The sequence below is a fragment of the Strix aluco genome, chromosome 7 (genome assembly GCF_031877795.1).
Source record: "Strix aluco isolate bStrAlu1 chromosome 7, bStrAlu1.hap1, whole genome shotgun sequence".
Taxonomy (NCBI): Eukaryota; Metazoa; Chordata; class Aves; order Strigiformes; family Strigidae; genus Strix; species Strix aluco.
The window spans coordinates 18,162,633-18,186,764 of NC_133937.1; the positions used below are offsets into that span (position 1 = coordinate 18,162,633).

At 43.1% G+C, this 24,132-nt stretch overlaps 1 protein-coding gene across 6 annotated transcripts in view; it reads left to right on the forward strand.

The window, feature by feature from the left end:
* The window catches only part of NDST2 (N-deacetylase and N-sulfotransferase 2), a 140,184-nt gene that overhangs the window by 100,411 nt on the left and 15,641 nt on the right, over positions 1-24,132 (forward strand). For all 6 annotated transcript variants that reach the window (XM_074830644.1, XM_074830646.1, XM_074830645.1 and 3 more), the window contains 3 exons: positions 14,029-15,424; positions 22,797-22,884; positions 23,077-23,231. In XM_074830644.1, the coding sequence (XP_074686745.1) occupies positions 14,432-15,424; positions 22,797-22,884; positions 23,077-23,231 (1,236 nt within the window). In that variant the 5' untranslated portion in view covers positions 14,029-14,431. The remainder of the gene's footprint in view (positions 1-14,028; positions 15,425-22,796; positions 22,885-23,076; positions 23,232-24,132) is intronic.

Here is a 24,132-nt window from a genome sequence, read left to right on the forward strand (position 1 = left end):
CCAGGCACAGGGGCTGGTGGAGAGCGAGCACACATTGTTTTCGGAATATGGCTGGTGCTGGAATCTTTCACTGCAAATTTGAAGCCATCTTTAATGCAATATATTCCTCAAAGGGATTTTGTTTTTGTTGCTTACCATTTCAAAAGCTGCTTTCAAGCCAGTGTGATGCCGCCTTCTCAACAAAAGGTTGTAAAGTTAGGTATCGTACAACAAAGGAAGCATAATCTTGCTTTTACATACCCCAATATATGAACTGACATTATACAAAGACCCTCCCTTTTGGAACTGAATAAGACCAAATGTAGAAGTTCACCTCTGTCTGCTTTAGTGTGTTGTAGCTTTTCAGCCTTTCTGTGGTGCTTAGTGGCCACTCCATATTGTGCTTCATTTCAGAGTAAGTAATCATTTTTATACTGAAAATTCAAATGCAGAATATATTTGTGCAAAGGCCAAATGTTTTTCCAGGGGTGGGAGGGTGGGGAATGTGAGAAAGCATGTAACACTGACCTCCAGGGTCTCCTGACACACGTACAGTTGTTCTGGTTTGGATTTCTATAAGGAGCAGGGGATAAGAAGTTAAGGTGTCTCTTCTGAGGTGATAGGGCAGTTTAGGGGTAGGATTCGTGGCATTGGTTCAGCCTACATTTACATTAAATTGGTTGTAATACGTTAAATTGGTTGATTGACATTCGTCTGTTTAGGATCGTGAAGGAAAGCGGACCTCTCTAAAAAAGCAGAGGTCTCAAATAACTCCTCTTATTTGTATTCCTAGATTTGCAGAGTCCAAGGTGATTCTTTGTATAAGCAATTTGACCTAAAATAAATTCACTCTCTTCCCCCTTCCCACTAAATTAAATTCCATTGCCAGTAGTTTAACCTCTGAGGTGGCCCTCGCTGAATGAGCGTGGTTCCCCTGTTTGATGCAGATAGCATCAGTGAAGAAAAAGAAATGGATGAGAGCCTGGCAAATGCAGAGGAAGGGAAGAGAATTCTCACCCCTTGCATGGAGCAACCTCTGTGCTGTCAGCAAACGAAGCCGAGTTACGATCCTTCTGCTAATTGAGAACTGCTAGAGGATTTTTCACCTTCTGTCTGTCTCAGATGTCATTCTCTGGAGTGTTTGCAGTAGAGCAGGGAGTGGTGGCCATCCCACCCTTATTGCTCTTTTGAAGTTTGTGTTTTACTCAGGTAACATCAGGATACCAATTCATTCTAATACATTCACAAAGCAGTGTTGAGGCATCAGTGCTCAGCATCTTTGTGTAACGTGATTTTTATTTTACGAATGGGGTTCAGGAGATGTGTAACCATATCAAGTTAGAAGTGGAATAAAGAACTGAACTCAGTCTCACTTTCAGATTCCCTAGCTTTTAGGATGATGTCTAGCTCCCTCCCAGAGGGTACACACTGGTCCACAAAGGGGAAGTTGAAGATTTTAATATCCTACCCTGTCTCATCTCCCGTGATAGTGCTGTTCTTCCTTCTGCCACTTTTGTAACTGTGCAAGGAGAGAAGGAAGCCAAAAAGGGTGCTGAAATTTCCCTGGCAATTCCCAGTGTTGGTCTCTTGAACATGGAGCCCTCGCTTGTGGCTCAGCTGTGGAGTCTTCCTCTCTGAATGCTCTGGAAAATTAGCGTCTGGATGAGAGGACAAAACTGGGTCCTCAGTTTACGTGTGCAGGAATGAGTTAGAAAACAGTCACCCTGTCTTAACTCTGGAGGAGCTGAATGAGGGTAGCATATGACTTGATAACCCCAACACATGCACCTTGGCACTGCTTTGGTAGAGTTATCTGCTGGCACTGCTGCCAAGGGACTGCCCCACGGAGCAGACGAACACCAGGACTTGAAACAGAGCCACATCGGTCGGTTTCCTGCAGCTGGAATGACCAATGCATTTGTCAAACTGGCAGCCCTGTGCGGCCAAGGAGGAGAAGGATGTTCAGGTCTGCTCTCCTGGCCGGGGTGGGGGATACTGATGAATTTGCACATTTGCCCATGCCCCCTCCACGGAGAGGGGAGTCAGGCAGCAAAGCCAGCGCCTGGCGAGCGCAGAGGAGGCTGTTGCATCCAGTCGCAAGCAGCTGCCCTGTGATGCTGCCTGGTTGTGTCAAATAAACTGTTTGGGAAAATACAGGCAGGCAAAGGGGAATATGGGCAAAAAGAAGTATAAAAAAGCACTGGGACAGGATTCTTGCTACCATACCCAGATGTCAGTGGGTCCTTTGAATACGCTTTCTGTTAACACTTGCAATCACAGATGTTCTGCAAGCCACTTAGCGCTTCAGGGGAGAGTGAGGACAAAGTCAAAGCATTTCAGATTATTGCAGAAACACTAACCCAGATTCATAATGAAGAGTGAATTTTACAATTCAAGTAGAGGCTTCATTTCTTTGTTGTGAAAGAAAACAGTGCATGTCTTCCAAAAAGCTGTAATCTTTGTATTCCAGCTACCAAATTAATTATGTGAGAGTTAAGTAGACCAAATAATTAGAGTTTAAATTAATTTGTGTATTTAGCTTTAAAATTAATGTATAAAATTTTAAAAGATGTTTATCACAGTGTATTTTTTAGTAACATAATTACAGCTCTTCAAAGTTGCTGTCTAGCTAAAAAATATTTAATTCTTGTGTTTTGGCTATGATGAAGAAGAAAATTCAGTTTGGATATCCAGACTGTCTTTGCTCTTTCCTTTGCAGCAATGTTGAGTAGTAAAAGAAGAAGAATTCTTGTCTGGAAGTATAGTGTTAATCTAATGTGGAGCTACTAAAGAGCATTAATTATTTAGTTAAATGTTGCTGCAAAGTCAAGTTTGAATTACTTGAATGCTCTAAACGGGGTTGTTTCTCTCCCATCACATCTGTGCACATGATTGCAGTGTTAAGTGATCTGAAACCTATAAAGTATCTGTTACCTCACTGAGATCAATTAGCACATTTGTGCTTGAGATTTCAACATTAATAATGAAATTTCAGCATTTATAATGTTTTCTTGTGGGTATTCTTTAATGCAGGTAATCTACACTGTCAGCTAGCTAATACCACTTTTGTCTCTGTATGGGAAACGGTTTACAATTGAAAGGGCAGAAAGCACTGTAAGAATGTAGTTGAGGCAACTTTCCTGCCTAATGCAGTCCTTGCCTTCTTTTGCTCCTGAATGCTTCTCTCTGGACAGAGGGGGAAGGGATGAATGCAGTTAGTACTGCAAGTGTATTAGATTTTCACAACCAAACCAGGAGTGGCTTTAGTCAGAATATGGATGAAATAATGCTGTGGTGTGTCCGGAATATTGCAGCACATGGTGAATTTTAGACTTGCAGACTGTATGAGCCCTCCTCCATCAGCATTAAATACATAAGCTGTAAGCATGCTAGTGTATTTCTGCTGGAACTTGTCTTGGAAGATGAGCTGTTAAGCCTTTTAGACCCTGCTTCTTTTGATTATTAAAGAACCTATGTTTTTTAAAAGTAGGCAAGCTAGACCTAATGTCTCAGGCAAATTCTGTCTTTAGGCACTATGTTTCTGCCTTCTTAAGTGATGTGAGCTGTCATTTTCTTCTACTCCCCTCTGACTCCTTGTGCACTCCTCCCTTTATCTCTTCCTCCTACTCTCAGCTTTGCATTTTGTTTCATGCTGCCTCCTATTCCTGGAACAGTCTTCCAGTCTCTGCTGCCAAATCCTCCCCCCCTCTCTGCTCTTGTGAACCTGTTTCTTCCAGCAATCATTCCCAAGTTGTTTACTTGACTAATTGTCTCTCTGTGCTTTCTTCCCTGTATCTGTTGTTCTGGATCGTGTTTCTTAATGTGAGATAGTACCTATGGCAGGATAAAGGAGTGTATTTGCCACTGTTTTGTTGAGCATTGTTTGCATTAGCTCTTTCTACAATGGTTAGTAATAATTTCCCCTTCCCATTTTGAGTGCAGAATTTTTCACTTAGTTCACTATCTTCGGTATGCTATTTAAGAGCAGCCATGTTTTATCTTAAGGTAATTGCTAGGCTGTGGAAGATTAGTGTCTGTGTTTCAGCAAGTGCTATCAGCTAGCCTGTCTGTATAGGCAAAGTTCATCTGTGTCTATCAACTTGCATGAAACGGTGGTAGAAAACACAGGGCTCTGGGCAAATCTGGTGGTGTTTTGTAATATTACTGTCATTGCACAGCTTTACTGCGGTGGTAATTGTGGTGCTGTGGTTACTTTCCTAGCATGGACAAGCTCGCAGAGGCATGCGTGGAGATGTATCTGCTTACTGTTTATAAAGCATTTTTGTGTCCTTGTTTGTGGAACAAGTCTTACCACAAAAACATTGCAGAAAAGCACAAGGCCCCCCATATTAGTAGAACTACATGTTGGTAAGTGGTTATGTTGTTGTATGCAAGTGGTGGATCAAGTTACTGCATATTTTGTAGTGCATTTTATAGGCTGAATACCTTCTACCAGGCTAGACGAAGGGAAGCGAGTTCTCCATCCCACGGAACACCTCACCATACAGGCTGATGCATGTTTCTACCTGGAGAGAATACACTTTTCTGACAAGTCTGTTCTTTCCATTCCAACTGAGACAAGGCAGTCTGATTATTGATTTTTTAAAAAGTTACTGGGATTTTTTGTTTTCAATTCACTTACTTGAACCAAGTTGAAGATTTATTAAGAAAGAAATTGAAACCCTGAAAACATTAATGTTGCTTTAGACTAAGTTTCATAATAAACAGTGTTCTGAATACTTCTATTTTCAGGTCCCACTTCTGATAGTATCTGACCTCATATCTTAGTGTTATATGTGAAACAGTAATAGTTTCATAATTGTTTAATTATATAAATACTTATACAAGCTTGCAAAATGGCACACAAAACTAACCTCACTGATTTTTGACTTGAAGGTTAATCCTGTATTTTTCCATTGTCAGAAAATAAAAGTGGACTTCAAAACTAAGCTTCTTCATGGAAAAAACAATTTCTTACTTGAAAACATAAATAGTTTCCATGTTAATAATGAAAAATGAATCTGATTTTCAGTAGTTTAATGCCTTTTATTGGGAATTTTACTACTTGTAAATTTTGGAAAAAAGTCTCCAAGGTATCTGAATTAGTCTCCAAAACCCATAATTGGGCACCTTGCAGTTTTCAGTACCCAGATCCTTTTTGTCTTCAGCTGCAGTCCCTAATGGAGATGTACATTTTGCTCAAAAATCTTGAGCTTTCCTGACAAAACTTCAGTTTGATCAGAGGGTAGATTTGATTGCAAATACAGCAGCTTTTGTTCCTGAGTTTGTCTGTACTGTTAATTAGGATGTTAATGAGGTCCTGGGTTTACTGTGCATGAAGGAGTATTTTAAAGATGCAGCTTCATAGTAGAAAAAAATTCTGCTCTTAATCAGTTGACTAATTAAAAATATAAGCATGTAGCACCCACTTTAGCGATTAAGTCTATAAAATGGAAGACTGAGAACTAGTGGCATGTAATTACAGTATCATTTAAAATGAATTAATATATTTGAGGTATATGTCTTTTGAAATAGTAAGTTTTGTTTCTGTGTTGATTAAAAACAAGGTTTCTACAAGGGGGAACAGGAGGTAGAGTGTTGAAATTCTTGTTTTAAAATGGTAGTGAGCGTGACATAGTGTAAACTGTGGTGTGGAAATAAATGTGCATTGCCTGTGTTGCTCTGAGTTTGTAACGATTACAAACACAGATGGTTTGAGAGAAAATTAAATAATTCCACCCACATTAAGACAGGGAAGTCTAACAATAGCCATAACTCTTTATCACCCTGTTTCTCTAGCAGACTCTGTCCTGCTGTCATTTACACATCTTTCATGCATTGAAAACTAACTAGCCTGTGAAGCTGCTGCTGAGTCTATCAAGGCTATAAGGATCCCAGTAGGCTGGAGTTGCCCTCACCCACCATGCATGGAGTCTCCATCCACCCTCCTCCTCCAGCCCAGGCAGCATACTCTGCAACAATAAGACAACTAAGAGGTGGTCAGTGACAGCCATCAGGTTCAACCTAGAGTCCACTGATCACCAGATGAGTTCACAGTCATCAGGCAGGTCCAGAATCAGGTCAGCAAGGCAGACCATACTTGTAATTCAGGTCACGGCCTGAGCTTAGGTACGGCTCCCAGGTCAGTAGATGGAGGCTGGTCAGAGACCGTTGGTGTATGCAGGGCCCTGACAGTCTTCCTGACAGAGTTCCCCATTGAAATCTATTTCTGCCATAACGCTTGTGAAAAAACAGATGATGATTTTCATTGCACAGGTAGTTGTGAAGGCAGTAGAGCACTTTGCATTTGTTCTTCTTGCAAAACCCAGCCCTCCAAACCACTGTCTCAGCCAGCCTATGTAATCTCCATACACCTCAAGTAATGCCTTTTCCACCCTTTCTACTCTTCTTCCCTTTGCTTGTTTTTACTCATTATGCCTTTGGTAGGCCAGATTTACAGCTTACTTATATCACTTTTACTCCCTTTTTCTGAAGTAAGTTTGCACTGTGTTAAAAGCTGTCTTGCAGTAGCCAAACCAGCGAAAATGTGAATGTTTTGTTCTCTGAGTCCAGGAGACTTACTTATTTCAATCACACCAAGGTAATAGAGAACTGGATATTAGAAACTAAAAAGGCTGGGAGATAGGCTATTAGCTTTACACTGGGTGGAGGTCTGGTGAATAGAAGACCTCAGCTGAAGGCAAGAGGGACCTGCTGTACACCTCTGGGGAACATATTCTTTTACAAGCTCAGCAAATTCTGACCCTGTGGATCTTGGTGCAAATACACAAGTACAGGTAAGCACAAGAGTTTTCCTGAGGTTTTATGCTTTGGTAGGGCATACTTAACTTCTCATGTCAGTTTGGACAAACTTTCAGTGTAACACTATTAAACCTGTTCCCTACTGTCATATATTCCTAGGTAAAATAGTTTGGAAAAGAAGATTACTTCCTATGTGTTACAGGAAGGAGGAAGCAATTGAATATAGAAGATCAGCCTATTGCTAATTGAGGTGAAATTTTAAAAGTATAGCTTGAAGGAAGAATGGTTAGGCTGCTTTCATAGCAATTACAGATAAACTTCCATAATGTACATTTCTATTTAAGGCACTTCAACTCTGACTGACACTGAGTTGTCTTGTTTTTGCCACAGTTTGACTGTATTTCCCCACTTGATTAAGTTACTTAGGAGAAGACAGCAGAGAAGACGTTTTGCTTTTTGCAGCAGGATCGTTTATCTGAATTGTGATAAGCAGGGTGCGTGAGGGAGTGGAAGTTAGATCCTTGTCAATATCTAATGCAGAAGGAACTGCATTTATTTCCTGTTCTCATAGTTGAATTCAAGATGTTCTGCCATGATAGAGCATACGTGTTGATTACTGATGTAAGGAGGAGGCTGAAGATGGTGTGTTCCCACCATCTGGGGTGACTGCGATATTCACTTCCCACTTGGGTGGGATTGGAGAGCAACTTGGAGTCCCTTGTGTGGCAGGCTCTAACCTGTGCTAACTCTGGTTCTCCATCCTGCAGCTCCAAGGGCCTGGCTGCAGAAAGGAGCTGATGTTTCATGTTATCGCCTGGTTTGGGAAAAGGGTTAGGGGTCAGAGTGTGCATAGACCTATGTGTCAGGAAAGGCACAAAATAGAAGGAAGGGTAATGCTAGAATGAAACTGTGCAGTTCTTGTGGTGGCCTGATACCTAGGTGTTAGAGGTTTGGTAGCACATGAAGTAAAGGAGTGGATATGCCCCTGTGGTTATTTCTGAGGAAAGTGCCTCCTTTCTGTCACGTGGACAGTTGCGTTAGAGACCTGTGTGCCCCCGGAGCAGTTACGTCCCCTCAGCTGGTGAAAAGCTCTGACTTCCGTGAGCACTTCCACTACCACAATACTTGTAGTCTTTCCTTTTCATTCCAGCAAAGGTGTGCATCAGCCAAGCTACATATTATTTTTATTATGTAGTCAATCATCAGCAACTGTTGAAGGTTGAAATTTTGTTTGTTAAATAATTCTTCGGGTTTCTGATTTGCACATCTGATCTTTAGGCAGGCTAAAAAACAAGATAACTGTTCTCCCTTCCCAAATTTGTCCTGTGCCAAGACAGTGAAATACATAGGGGCTTGTGGTGCTGACATTCAACTTGAGCGAATACCTCAGTGTTAAGTTTGAAATTCCCTTGCTTTTGAAAATGAGTCAGGTCAGTTGTAATGACCTAAACAGTGAGTGTAGTATGATGGGGAGAATGCAGGGAGCTGAAAACCAGATTTCCTGGAAGCTCTTATAAGGAGGCTATTTTCGTTTTCAGAGGAAAGGGTTAGTTTACACTGCTAGCAGGTAGTGCTGGGCCATGCCTCTGTCACTGGCATGGGAAGGACTAAACCTGTTGTTTCTTTTTTTGTGCTGTAAAGGAGTAAGAGAACAAAGATCTGCCACAAACTAGGTTGTCAGTGGCAGGGGTATATCATATATCCCAACAGCAAGAACCTTGCAGGAGTCATGGGATCCATGTGCAGCCCCCCTGTGGAGCTGGCCTGGCAACATGAGGCAGCCTCTCTTAAGATCTGTGCCTTCATGGTGCCTTCAAACTTCATTGCACTGGCACAAGGATAAATTCAAACCTGCAGTTGGGTTTCCACCAGGCTGGGCGGAGAGGAGTTCATGAGATCTGTTTAGCATGGACTGCAGTTTGTTTCTCATGCAGAAGGTGTGAAGTTACATATTTGTCTGGGGATGATAATAAAAAAATAAAAATAATTATTACTCCATCGCACAGATCTTCTCCTTTTATATCAGACTGACACATTTCAAGCTTGTTGGCCGGCTGGCAGCTTTCCGGCTTACCGCAGGTCTGTACCGAAAGAGGCCTATCCTTGTGTGGGGACTTGCCGAAGCAGAGCACAGCGCTGGCTGGAGGCTGCAAGCCTGTTTGCTGGAGCAGCACAGTCACCGTTAGTGGTTCTTGCCTCTTTGATCTGAGTTTTGTATTCCTTGGGCAGTCTCTCACCACAGGATTTGACTGGCAGTGGGTGCTAGCTGAAACACATGCCCAGAGCCCAAAAATGAGCTTGGTTAGCAATTACATTACAACGTGGTTGTAATTTCCACAGTAATTTTTTTATCCAGTATGTGGAATACAACCAGTTCTCCGGAGATTCTACTCATTCTTTTGCCATGTGGCTCACTGTGCTCTGCTGACATTACTTGCCAGGTTCCCCACCTTCGTGAGAGAGGTGGGCTGTACATGGAGGCCTGGCAAAACAGATACCACCACAGACAAGGGAGGGGCTGTGGTGTCTCACAATCAAGCAAACTAATGAGGAATTGTGTGTCATGATGACACCATTAAAGTGGAATGGGTTGGAAAATCAATCAGATTCCTTCTCTGATTACTGTGTAACTCAATTACTGCAGTCCCTCTGGGGGCCCAAGGCAACAACCGTCGCGCAGGAAGCGCCAGAGAAAGATCTCTGAATTAGAGCTGTTCTGGACAAAGGCAAGATCCTGCTGCTGTGCATTCCAGAAAGAGGGGTTATATTATGAATAATAAAAAGGGCTGGGGAAATGTACTTGTGGCACTGATTTTTAGGGTGGTAAGACCTTCTGTGGCTCAGCTAGGAAGGGAGCTTGGATGACCAAAGTTCTTGATAAAGGTGTCAAATGACACCCCATTATCTTCCACCTGCCTTGGCATGAATGTACCAGCAGCCCCAAATACATATAGTCTGTTCACTGTTTTGGATAAGAGCTGGTCTTGAGCATTTGTACTGATCCCCACAATAATTTTCAAGCATTGGAAATATCTGGGGATCAGACATTAAAACCACACAATTCTGATTATTATCTTGCTTTCATATCACATCAGTTGCCATGTGGCTTAGCAGCTGATTATTCACAAAACGGTTTATGTTTCACATTAACACTGTGTATCACTAGGAAACAGAACATCTAAGTTCTATAAAGCATTTGTCTTAATGCTGGTGATTTGTGAGATAGGTGACCTTACAGCTGATGCTCTCTCATGTAGCAATACTTTTCTGGCAGGGTGGGAGCCTGCTGAGCCTGCATCCTTGCACCAGTGAAACACTTCATCCTTGCTGTGGGTTTTGACTGCTGCCTCTTGCAATTATCACTCAGACAGTCCTGACAGGAGTTTGGAATGGACCTTAAGTTATCTATAAACTTGGGGATTTTGTGTTAGATTCCAAGCAGTTTGATCTCAAAAGAAGACACAGGTATTTTCTTTTCCTTTAAGAGGGAACAATTTTTAGTGTGTTTTCTTTTTTTTTTCCCTCTTCCCCCCTCTTCTTTCTCCAGGATAGATCTTCCTGGGCTTTTTGTTTTGGATATGGGTGGTTTCTGACATCTCTCTCACCTTTTAATATAAATTTAGGTTGGTATATTTGTTTTGTTGCTTTTTTTTTCTTTTCATTTGAGCCTAAATCAGCTGATGTGGTCCCCAAAGAGCTAAATGCATACCGTGCCAGCTGGCATGCCCTCTGGCTGTGAAGCCTTGTTAAAGAGATCGGAGCTGACAGATTCTTGAGCAGCAATCTGATACAGGCCTTTTTTTTTAATTTGTTTTTTTGAGCTCACCCATGTAACAAATGGGGGCTTGTTTAGGAGCTTCGCTAGAGGCTTGAATGGAGTCATTGTTATCAAAACACTGCTGTGTTTCAGAAGTGCCCAGCAAAGGGGGTTCCTCTCCCTCTTGCCCCTCAGCTGGGCACTGCAGGTGTGGCAGCCTAGCTTAAACTGTGGTTTCATCCTTATTCTGCAGAATAATTCAGTTGTCTTGTGATTTTCATCTTTAAACTGATAACCAGGAAACTGAAGCTACAGTTCTCTGCAAAATAGAGACTCAATTCAACACTAAAATGAAGTTGGAGAGGTGAGTGAGTGTAACCAGGGAAGAGAAGTGTTTTCCAGGTTGATGTTTTGGGGGTAAAGAGTTGTAAGAGTAGATCAGTACTTTCCCAGGCTTTTGCACAGATCAGATTACTCTCAGTTTTCTTACTGTTACCGTGATGTTTAGATTACAAATTCTACCCCAGAAACACTTGCTTACAAATTTCTGTAGGAAACGCATGGGCTTCTGAGCTTTTAAGTCCCTCTTTACATTACTTTCTCCTGCAAAAACAACTGCTTGTCTAATACATGCTAAGATAGTGAATCTTTGAATCCAAAATAGTCTAATTAGTCTCTTTTATCCAATGAGATTGAAAAACAAAAGAATGTAAGCTATTTGGGAAGACAGTTTTGCTATTCTCAGTCTTCTCAGTCAAAATCGAGTATGTAGGAATCTGAGTTGAGTGTTCTGCATGAATTTGTTGCACAGGAGTGGAATGAAGACCACTTCTCATAGCAGCTGATACACATGGAGCTGTGTATACTGTGTCTTACAGGGAATTCCCCTCATAAAAAACCATGCAGCATTTATTATGTTTCTATCTAACCTCTCTCTGCCCTGGTGAATTCTGCTGCCACTGGCTCCTGCAGTGTGACTTTGGAGCTCTAGTGCCAAGCATGAGGGTGGTAACATCCCCAGGGCCTTCCTTGCAGAGGCAGTGGGGTGGGAAAGGCTCATTGTAGAGGTGGAAAGGTAATTTTTGTGGTTGCTTTTGAAAGGTGACACATGTTTTGGGGTATTATGCTGATACACTGGCAGTCCCAGTGTATCACTGGGACTGATCTTGACTTGAACTGAAATTACAAAGCCATATCCTGCACTCAATCCAGAGTCATGCATTCAAAATCAGTTGTCACTTCAGTAACAAGGAAAAAGCTATCTGAATTCTGTTTTTTACATCTTCCCATAGTAATTTCTCCCCTTCTCTCCCTTGTCATTTTTCCAATAAAAAATTAACAGTATATAGAGACTAAACAGAGATGATAGGTCATCAGTGTTGAAGAAAACACAGCTTGTTGTCACTGACTGAGCTGGATTTCCAGAGCCAGCTCTGTCCTTACAGAGGGCCATTTGGGAATGGAGACTCAATCCATTTGGAGTGTGGTGAACAGAATTTTGTGAATTTTTTTTTTTTTTAAGTCTTGATTCATCTGCTGCCTTGTAGTGTGACCTTCAATAAGATTTACTGTGTCTCAGTTTCTCCAGTGGAAAATTATTTCTGTAATATACTTTACATTTTACAGTCTACAGCTATTCTGAAGACCTCACCAGGGCTAAGGTTTCATTGTGCACTACACAAGCCAATCCCTGCTCTGCTGAGCTTATAGCATAGAAGTTACCTGAGATAATACTTAATGATCATTATAAGGCTTGTGTAAAGAGCACTCTGACTCTTTTCCATCTGCTATCACAAAGTTAGCAATATTATATCTCTTCATATAAAATCTGCTTGTTTTTTTTTCTCTGCTTCAAGCTGCACCAGCAGTTTGGAAAACAGTCTAGTTTTAGAGTGGGACTTTTGGCCTCATCTGTGAACTGATATTTTCCCTGACTCAGAAGGATTTTTTTCTGTTTAGTAATACACATTACAAAATAAGCATCTGTCTCACAAGTAATTTCTTTTCTGGTGGAGCAAAATAAGCATCTGTCTCACACGTAGTTTCATTTCTGGTGGAGCTAGTTGTTAAAACCCTGACTTTATAAAAACTTTATGTCTGTCTGAAACTCATGGGCAAACTAGTATAATATTCTTTGTTTTATCACAATGATAGTAACAAAAAGGCTCAAAAATGAGAGGAATGGAGAAAGGATGAAGAACTGTTTTGGTAGTACTTTTTGTTGTTGTTGCTCGTATGTCTCCTGGTGTTGTAAGCTCTGCCAGTTGAGCAGGTGGTTAGAGGGATTGTGTGTGGTGCAGCACATGTCTGCAGGAGTGTGGGTGTGTGAGTAAGAAAGGTTTTGAGAGAAAAAAGTTTTTTTAACTTTTACAGGGAGCTCATTTTGAGCATGACTGACTTGGTGAGCAACATCTGGCATTTAGGCTGTCCTTGCACTGTGCTGGGAGGGGCAGCAGGTGTTCCCCCAAAATGTGCCTGTATCCCAAGTAATGCACACCTGGGTGTTGTTGCTGTAGGTGGGTCACACTTCTGGTAAAGGAGAGAAAACTACACAGTGATTTTATTTTTAAACCAAGGAGCAATTTAGCTACTCTCCCTGGTGTTTATGTTTTAGATGGCTTGGTGTTTGTTGGCTTTGTTGAGCATTTTATCCTGGAAAAATAACAACATATGGTGAAATAGTCTGCTGTCATAAACACAAAGCGGGAGGTGGGAGAACTTCATAACAAGAAGCCTTCACGTATTTGAGACCAACCCAAATTTACGTTGTGCTGTTGGTGATGTAAAACAGTCTTCATGCTTTTCAGTGGCGTATAAGGAAGGTGAGGAGGGTTTCAGATGTTTCCTCTCCAACTGCTGCTGAATCAGTTGGCAACAATTAAGTGTGCAGTGTGCAGGCAGCCTGTAGCCCCTGGCTCTGTGATGCCTGAGGAACGATGCCTCCCCAGAGCTGTGTTCTGAGAGCCTTGGAAGAACATGAGTTCCCAGGACAAGTAGGGCAGCCTCATAGAGGGGCATGGAAATCGGCAGTTGTGGAGCAAGAGAGCTGGTGGGAATTCAAGGCATCCTGCTGGGTTCAGGACAGCCATATCCTGAGGGCCTGGAAAGTCACTGGCAAGGACTTGGACACATCATCATTAGTATGAGAACAGGACAAGACAGAGAATGTGAGGGCTCTCTCCTCCTCTTGTTAATTTTGAAATACAAGCTAGAATAAAAGGGGTTCATGTTTTCTGTTCAGTGGCATAGAGAGAAGTGCAGGAAGGCCAGTTACACTGGCTCTGTTTGCTGTAAGCAAGGCAAATGCTGAGTCCCTGTGCACTCTCAGGACCTTTCTTCCAAAGGCTGTTACGGTTGTTCTGCCAAGCTCCCGCACAAATGGTGTGTGTCACTTCCCAGGGAACAGGTCTGCCTGCTGACAGGCGAGTGATGCTGCCCACCTAGCACCTGCTGATCCTGCCATTTCATCTCAAACCCATTAAATACCATGAATCCATACCAAGAATTGACTTTTTCTTTTTAAATTGCAGGATGCAAAGAGAAGGTGCCATCATGTGAATGCGAAACAGCTAAATGAGAAACAGGACACCTGGGAAGGCTGAGCTGAAACTGCTTGTGCACAGGATGACAGACTGATTTGCTGTTGGAGACAAGATTCAGGAAACCTCGCTCCTCCAAGAGACTTTCCTGAGAGAGAGGAGAGGAACAGGAGGAAGCACACAAAAGAGCGATGGGAATTGAGGGCCATGGTTACTTGAGATAAATGGCAGATCCCTGGGAGTCTAGCCTTGTAGCTATTTGCTTTAGCTTTGTCTCTCTCTGCAGCTGCTCACTCTTTTTTGTGAGCTGCTGCTGGGTACTGCCACGGCGGCACTGGAGATTTCAAGGACGTGGGTGCAGACTGTGAGGAGGGGGTGGGCAGCCCGCCTCACCATGATTCAGTTGTGGAAAGTAGTGCGGCACGTGCGACAGCTGGAGCTCCACAGATTGATCCTGCTGCTCATTGCCTTCAGCCTGATCTCCATGTGCATCCTGGCTTACTACGTCACTAACAGTCCCAAAATCAAAGAGCCACCACCCCTGCCCTTCAGTGACTGCAGCAACCAGCACCGCATCTTGATCCCACCGCAAGCCAGCTGGAGGCTTACGAAATCTGTGGACACCTCACGCACAGATCCTGTGGTGCTAGTCTTTGTGGAAAGCATTTACTCCCAGCTGGGGCAGGAAATAGTGGCCATCCTGGAATCTAGCCGGTTTAAATACAGGACAGAGATCGCCCCTGGCAAAGGAGATATGCCCACCCTGACAGACAAAGATAGAGGACGCTACGCTCTTATTATCTATGAGAACATCCTTAAATATGTGAACCTAGATGCTTGGAACCGAGAGCTGCTGGACAAATACTGTGTAGAGTATGGAGTGGGGATTATAGGCTTTTTCAAAGCCAACGAGAACAGCCTGCTCAGTGCACAGCTCAAGGGTTTCCCCCTTTTTCTACATTCCAACCTGGGGCTGCGGGACTATCACATCAACCCTAGTGCTCCCCTGCTCTACGTCACCCGGGCTAATGAGGTGGAGCAGGGTCCCTTGCCTGGTGATGACTGGACAGTGTTCCAGTCAAACCACAGCACCTATGAGCCAGTGCTGTTGGCCAGCACAAAGTCCTCGGAGTCCATTCCTCACCTGGCCACCCACAAAGCGTTGCATGCCACTGTGGTGCAGGACCTGGGTCTCCACGATGGGATCCAGCGGGTTCTCTTTGGCAATAACCTAAATTTTTGGCTGCACAAACTCATTTTCGTGGATGCCATTGCCTACTTGACTGGCAAGCGCCTCTGTCTCACGCTTGATCGCTATATCCTAGTCGACATTGATGATATATTTGTGGGAAAAGAGGGCACTCGCATGAAAGTGTCCGATGTAGAGGTAAAATCCCCAGAATAACTACAGGCCCCAGACAAATTTCTAGTGTGTGTGGTATGCCAGGAGAGTCAAGGTTGCATTTAATTTGAGTGTAAGAGTTGATTGCTGCAATTGTTTTCATCTTAAACAGAGAAGTAGCCTGCAAAGGTGCCGAGGCACCATATGTGGTGCTCTCAACAGTTTTGCAGGTTTAAGTGGACCATTTTTCATTCTGGGACCTGTAGCTGGTCTCTCTGAATTTAAGAGGAGGATGCCTGTGGTGGTCTGTCCTGTCTCCTCTTTGACATAGGAAACTAGCGTATGCAGATTTCCTCTGTCAACCTATTTGTAGCTGTAAACTTTACCATTCAAAAGGAAAAGGCAAGTTGTGTTAGTATAGAACAGAATAGAATAGAAAAACTGTATTTATTGTATTATTTTGTATTATGATATGTATAAACTGTATATATTATATTGCAAAACTGTAGGCCAGTCCATGCGGTATAAATTGCTATAGCCTATGTTTTAGCCATCTAGTTTTTCAGGACATAACCAAACTGGGAATAGAAAGCTTTTCTCTCACCCTTTGTTACAGCCCACTCATATCCTCCACTAGCAGCCCCCATCCCTGGGCAGGGAATATACAAAAATTCACCAGGGGAACATTCGCAGACCAAGCCTTCATGTGAGTTGTCTCTGTGGCCTCACAATTGGGAAGGAGAGATGCCATCTTTGTGGTCTGCTTTCCGTGGCAGTTCCTTAAGTAATACAGTGACCTGTTAGGAAAGGATATGGGAAAGACACAGAGAGAGAGATTTTGTGGAGGAGAGGGAAGTGAGACAGGCAAAGGAAAAAACAAGTAGGAAGAAAGTAAGAAACTAAGTGCACCTTCTACTTCTCTGTGTCCTTGAAAGTATGTGATAAAGTGTTCTCCTAAGTCTGTGATAACGTGTACCTATGCTCCCTCACAGAGCCAAGACTTGCCTTTGTATCTTCCCCACCAGTTCTGGTTTGTAGCCATTGAGACAGGGCATTGCCTGTACCTCCAGGTGTGCTGAGGTGGTTGTCAGAGGTAAGAGGCTCCAGGCCTCTGGATTCCCATTTAGCACTTGCCCTTAGATAGGTTCTGTATGGAGTTCCCTGGGTGCCAGCCATGATGACGATAAGCCTGTGACAGCAGCTGCCTTAGCATGTTTCCAAAATGACTTCAAGGTGAAGCACCCTTTAACCTTTTGTCTAAGAGCACAGAACGTTAGAGACAAGGGTATAAAACAAAATGCTGTTGTACATGTGCGTCCCCTTACCTGAACTGAACATCATCCATTACGTATTCCCAAGAGCACTCTTCCACCTCACTAGGAGTCATACCACCTTTTCTACATGTTTTATGTATCCATGCAAGGCATATCTCAGTTCATCTCCATTTTTTCAGGTCTTTGAGATTTTAAGTTCTGCTTCTGATCCCAGAAAAGGATCAGAAAAGGAAGCCCTTGCATTCTGTTTGGAGCTAGCTTTATCTTTACAATTCATTTGAAGCTGCATGCCTGAAGCAGCTCTAATTGCATGCTGTTATTTGTTTTACTTCCTTCATTCTTTAATAATTCTTTAGAGTCACCTTTTGACCATAACTCTCAAAGCAAACAGGTATAGAAAAAGTGTTTGCAAGCAGGCAGGTATGGAAAAATGGAACAGTTCTATGTAATACTTATCTAAGGAAAATGCTAAGATTTTCTTCATTTCACTGCAGTGTTCCTGTGTTTTGAGGTGCTGAAATGCTCAGAAAGATTTTTTTTTTGGAAGGATCACAATCTTACCTTGTTCCTAAGCAGGCCCTGCACCCTCTAGTCCAAACTGGCAGAGATTCTCACCTCTGTAGTATCTGTGCGGGTTACAGACCCATGTAAGAAAACAGGAGATAGGTGGCCAAAGCTTTTGGAAACAGAGGCTGCTCTAGTGATGTTAAAAACAAACCCAGACAAGATAATTCCAAAAGATGCTTTGTTTGGGTTTTAGCAGGGTGAAATGGAGGAATAATCTGTGATCAGTAAGCAGAGAATCTCAGGCAAAGCAGATAAAACCCAGATTTATCCATTTAAAAGAAGCTCTCTGCAGAGCCACGAGAGGTTAATGAATTTTTATTTTTTAAAAGCGAGAAATAACTACATGGATTTGTTGATAGCCTCGCACCGTGGGGAGAGAAGGGGATATAATAGTGACAGAACAGCTGGCATTTTCTTTGGCCTTTTATATGAAAGCTCTGTTTCAGGACTGTTATCTCAACACACAGGTCCTTATCTTAAAGCTTAGATTACAGTGGTCAGGGTAGCGGTTTGAAGATTGGATGTTGTGTGAAGGTATAAAATTGACTCTGCTGTCCCAGTGAGCCTGTTTGCCATATGCAGGTCCACATTCAGAGAGCTTCCCAGTCAAAATGACTGTTAAAAGAAGGTGCTGAATATAATTTGATTGAATGCATGCCCATGGTAGATGTCCTGCGTGAGGGGAGAAATGTTTTTATTTGTGATGCTTAAAGGAGAGCTGAATAGCTTTCTTCTTCAACAAGAAAGAAAGGAATTGTGCTTGCTTTTACTTTAAAGATGATAACTATTGAGTTCCTGTTTCTGTTGAAGGGCTGCAGCAGGAGCTTGCAGTCCTCAATTGAAGTGAAACAGTGGGAAGTTGCACGACAAAAATGTTTTTCCCTTGTAAAGTTTACCAGAAATTTGAGCTGCACTTAATTAACAAAACAAAATCTCTGAGAATCCCTTCTCTTCTCAATTATTCCACATTCAGTCTCTTCTAAAATCATAATCCTTGGAATTTACCAAACCTCCATGGAACTGGCGAACAAAGATGAGCCGTTTCTAATGCAAAAGGATCTGGCTCTTATGATCCTTCCTGGTCGTCTTTAGGTATGAGGAAGGAAGATTAAGTAGATGAGTTTTTGCCTCTTTTGCTGGTAATCTCTACAAAGGCGTAAATAGTGAGCAATCATTGCTAGCAAGTCTGAAAGCAAGCTAAGTGAAAATCAAGGACAGTCATTTCATTTTGGGTTATGAATGCTGAGGGTGGGAGAGAGAGAATCTAGTGAGGGTGGCTGTCAGCCAGCGCTTGCCTTTCTAAATTGTAGCAGAAGATCTTACCTGAAATGAAAATACTCAGCAGTTTCTAACTCCCTGATTCTAACATTGTAGGGGAGGTAGAAATACCAGTACCATGAATGCTTTCTCTTTTGACAGCACTGTTTTGAGCCATGCCGGTGCTACTGCTGTGAAGAAAATCCTCTTGAGAATGTGCTGCCCAGTGTCCACAGGGGCAGTTTTTACGAAGAAGGTGTTTCTGCAACATGTTCCTAGTATGCTTTGCATGAGCATTTGAGAAGAGGCTGTCAAAAGAATCTGCTTTCTTCCTCCATTTTTTATCATCTGTTTCTCTTCATTTTCCTGGACTCATAGTATCCTTTCTTCCCAGCATCTGACTCTAAACCTTATTTCCCCCTTTTCTTTTGTCTCTTTTTAGAGGGATGTGAGATAGGGGAGGTAATATTTAGGGTTTGTATGAAACAGCTAAAATCTCTGCAAATACTTTCGGAAGTTAAAAATTTCATAGTTGCATGAAGGTTTAGCCCTGTATTACTGTGATTCCAAGGACACCATGCCATCTTAGAAGAGGATTAGGTCCTAAAGAAGCAACCTAAAGACTGTAGAATCAGGGTGCTGTGGCTTCCCCAGATTTCTTCCTTGCTCCTGGAATTTTAACCCCATTGAGAGAGTTTTTGTCTTTCACTGGATGGCATCAAGAGCTTGTAGTAACTGTTGAGTAAATCTTTGCAGATCCATCAGTGAGATTATATAGCTTTTTTAATGTGTTGCAACAAAAGACACAATGTTAAACTTTTTCCCCTAAAATTTGCTTAGACATAAATATTTATCATAATTTGAGATTATGGAAAAGCCTTTTTTAAAGTGATGGGCATTGAACATCAGACTGAAGCTTAGACCTTTTTTTGCATTGTGTCCAGAAATGTAGATGTCTCAACTGGTCCTGCAGCCTCGCTGCCCCAATTAAGTACTAAAGGCCTCCAAAAATACAGGTTGTGAGTTGCAGAGAATGTTCTCTGGTAGACTGTGACAAGCATGAAGTGGGTCTGGACTTGATGTAGCTTATGAGTTCTGGTGGCCAGTGCTGGGAATCTCTTGAAGATCCCATCTGTTCCTTCCTGGGGTGAGCCTTGCTGAGCTTCGAGCAGGGAGCTTAGCTGGGGAAGGGGCCTTTCAGGGTTGGGGGCTTGGCTGCATCTTGGAAGGGTTTTTGGAATGGAAGATAGTTAGAAAAATAAAACAGAAATTCTTGGAGGGATTGGAGGGGCCGTGTTCTAGGGGAAGAAACTTTGCTTTTTAGAGATGGAGGATAGCTAAAATGCTAGCCCTCTGTCCTGTACCATGTGAGCAACTAAATTTCTCAAATTTGCACGTGAAGATCTGTTTGCATCTGGCTATTTTATATCTTAATGGATAGCCTACTCCTACTCTTGATTGCCTTTCATTTAAGAATCTCAGAGCACATTATGGATATAAATGGAATGCCCCTTGAGTCACCTGTAAGACATTATTAGTACTATCATTCATCCTCCTTTATAAAGGAGAAACAGTGCAGCAGAGGTGTCAGAGCAGAGAGAAGTGCCATCGTCCTGTCCTGTTCCCACATCTGTATTGTTTCACCTTACTACAGCTCACAGACCTCTTTGAACCAGTGTGCTAGAGAACAGTGAATGCATAATTTGTTGAAACAAATTTCCAAATATTTTACTTGGCACCTTAGTCTCTTTTATTCTGTGCAGGAGTAAGACATTTCTTCAAACCTATGCTATGCCACCTTACGGATTTGGTTGTGAAAAGGACCCAGCATCAGCAGAGGGATGGGACATGATTAGCAATAAATCTTGTCAGAAAAACAGGACTCCATGAGGCTCCATAGTTTCAGAATTTCTGGGACCCCCACAGTTCATCCCTGGTCCCTCCCCAGTCACAAAAGATTGCTGCCTGCTAGAGCAGGGCTTTTTGGGATTTATCATCAGACAGATGTGTTGTCATGGTAACCCCAGACAGCCTTTACATCTCCCTCTGTGCAGAGGAATGCTAAGCCTCTTAACCACTGTCTTTCCTCCCTCCACCTTCCTACCTGAGCTTGAGGACCTGGATATGCCTTTCAGGGCAGCAGAGAGAAGTGGTGAGGCTTGGGACAGCTCTGGAGACAAGAAAGTGGCACTTTCCTGTCTTAAGATATTGGGCGATGTGTTCAAGGTGCTGGTCCCAAATTTGATGCAATATTGTCATCCATCTGGGCAGGCAGGTGCTTCTCTGTAGAGAGATGCACAGCTCTTAGTCTGTGCTCCCTGATGTGTAGGATGAGTTCCTGTGTCTTACCAGGGTTATGTGAGGGGAACTTGACCTCCCGTTGCCTATTCTGGATCTTGTGCAGCGAAGGAGGCTTCAGCCATCAGTGCTGCTGGCATGTCACCTTTTAAAAGCACTGCCTACGTTTGTGATAGGTTCTGGAGATGTCATGTGCCATACATTGCTCAAAATACTACCCTTGCATGGGGACTGGGGTAAGGATGTGGTAGGCATGTGGCCGTGGAGGAGCTGGGATCTTTGAAATTTGTTCCAGGCTGCATTTGATGTCACTGTTGTGTGGATGTGGGGAGGAAGAACAGGCAATTAGGTACATCTCTAGGGAAAAGTCTGAAAGCTTGGTTGTGTCTGCAGCACTGCAGAAATAATCTGTCTGCTTTTCCCACCTTGCCGTGTGTGAGAGGTCATGGGCTGCCTGCCTTGGGAATAAAACCTCTCAACTTCTTTGCTCAAAGATGGGTGGGTGATTGAAGTAAATTACAGAAGTCACCATTTTTAAATTAATGTGATGATCAGTGTTTGGTCAACACTGTTTTGAATTATTAGTGACAGCAGTGATTTGTCAGGATATCCTTAAGTGGTAGGTGTCAAGGCTGATCCCTCCACTGAATGAGAGTCTGCATTTGTGAATGCACTTTCACCACTCAGGGAGCAGTGTGCCTAAACAACGCCTATAGAGTGTAAGCCATGTGAAGACAGCATTGTAGTTCTCTTTTGTGCTCCTTGAGGCTGGGAGGGGGCACATGATGCAGAATGATCTGCCCATCTCCCCTGCACATTTTGAAAAGTCTTTATGCTTCCCCCAATATTATGTGACAAGTTGCTTGCGTATTTGCATCTACCCCAAGTCTGCTGTTGAGAGGTCATCACCTTCACCTTGGTGTAGCCACCAATCCATTGCTTTCTTAGAAAAGCTATTAAAATCTAAATAACTGCATCTCTGTCACCTGCCAACAGCCCTCCTGCCAGATCCATATTTGATTGAGAGCTTCTCCCATAGGGAGCTGCACCAGTGACACTTTCCCCGAAGCATGCAGGTAGCAGCAGAGCGGGCATCTCAGGGCATTTCTCTTTTTACTGTTTTCCACTAGAAGAAATTTGACTGGAATTTGTTTGTGTCTTGTCTGTGACATACTGAGCCTCTGGGTTGTTTTTTTTTCTGTCAAGGCTTTCTGTTGTCTTACTCTGTACCCTGCTGGACTGTGGGGTTTGTGGCACAAGGCTCCTTCCCTTTGGCTATAGCAATTATTTTGGACATTTCAAGCAGACACAAGTGAGGAAGGGAGAACCTGTAGGAGATGTGATGACTCTGAATGTCAGCTCCCCCAAGTTTTCTTTCCACAATCCAGGAAACTTTCCTGTTACAAAAGGATTTTGTCACTTTCAAGGGACACAGACCCAGGGATGCCTCCCTGCCATGGCAGGGCTCCTTCCCTGGGTAGTTTTGCTAATCCACCTTTCCTCTCTAAATAAAAGCCCCCTCCTTTTGCATCACTTAGTTACTGATCACGATCTTAGTGACTTCTCTTCCTTCTACTGTGTACCATGTGCTGCCCCGTCCTCCTTTTTCATTAACACATAGGATCAGAGAAAGGGGAGAGGTTCAGTAGCAAAGTCCCAGTGAACATGGGAGAGGAGGGGAGTGTTGAGATTGCACCTGGAAAAAATAAGGGGTCTGTTGCTTGGAAATGAGATTTACTGTCCCTTTGCCTTAGCACCAGACACTCTGGGTCCTTCACACTGAAGTGGAGAGCATCATCTGACTGTGGTTTTAAAGTGGTGTCATTTAGTACAGCAGGACTACTTCAAGTAAAGACTCTGTATGTCAAGCACTTGGTTACTCTGCTTCACTCCACAGGCAACAATGCCTTAGCACCATCCCCTGTGATACCTCTTCAGACTGAACTGGGCACCAGTAAGGCACAGAGAAATGTTACAGAGCAACTGAATATGAACATTTCTTTTTCCTTTCATTCAAACAGGCTTTACTGAGCACCCAGAATAAGCTAAGAACTTTAGTCCCAAATTTCACCTTCAACCTGGGCTTCTCAGGGAAATTCTACCACACAGGTAAGCCCCTAGCACCCCCTTGGTCCCAGCGCCTGTGTACAGCCCCAATGTTCACGTGTGTGTGCGCAACACATGAGAGAGAGCATGATTCTCTGTTGGCACAACTCAGCATTGCAGGGGATTAGCACTGCTTTGAAACATCGAGCATCTCTTCTGCCTTTTGTTTTGCGCTTCCTTCTCTACTCTCTGTAGGTACAGATGAGGAAGATGAAGGGGATGACATGCTGCTCAAACACAGGAAGGAGTTCTGGTGGTTCCCTCACATGTGGAGTCACATGCAGCCTCATCTTTTCCACAATGTCACTGTGCTGGCTGAACAGATGAAGCTTAACAAACAATTTGCTGTGGTAAGGAGCATTGCAGTTTATTTACTTCACAGTATTAATTCTTCTCCTGGAATAGCTGTTTGGACCCTGCTGAACCCAAATACTAGTCTAGTAACTCAGCTGCATTTAAGAAGGGCAGTTCTGAAAGTCTAAATTGATGCGTGGCTCCTGCTGTCTTCAGGCAAGAAACACCATTCCCATGCCTGCCTGTGCAGTGGTAAGTGTTTCCTGGCACCTGCATGGCCTCAGGCAGCTCGGCTAGTTCCAGGGTGCAAATCCCAAGGCTCTTGTTTGCTGAGGTGTGAATTTGTAGCATTACCATCCAAATGCAATTAATTTACAAACTCTGGCAGTGAGAAAGCATTTCCTTTTCCATCCTTATTCACTATGGTTTTGTAGGGAAGTCACCTGGTCGGTAGCATAAAATGCTCTGTGGCTAACAGCCCTACATCTGGCCTCCCCAGACAATGCTGAAGGAAGTTACTTATCTAGGAAGTCCAGGGGAAATGCCCTGGGTTTTGGCAGAGGAGGGGGAAACCTTGAACATCCTGCATGGCTGGAACAATGTCTGATGCTTACAGCCCAGAGTTGAATATAGCATACATGTTTCTCTGAAAAGAATTGTCCTCTTCACCTCTAGTTTGGTGCTTTTGATGGTAGTCCCCTCGGGAATAGCAGGCTGCTGTCTTGTGTTCCCATGACACACACAGTTTAGGAATGATCTTGAATTCAGAGCACAGTTGCAGCATTATAGAAACAGTTTAGGCTCCTCCTTTTCCTGGTTAAACAACAGTACAGTCTTTTGCAAAGAGAGACAAAGCACAGACCACAATTACACATATTTAATGTAAAACAGGCTAGCAGTGGGAAGGAGAAGGTTGCTGCTTCATTTAGGGGCTCTGGTTTTATTGTACGCCACCAG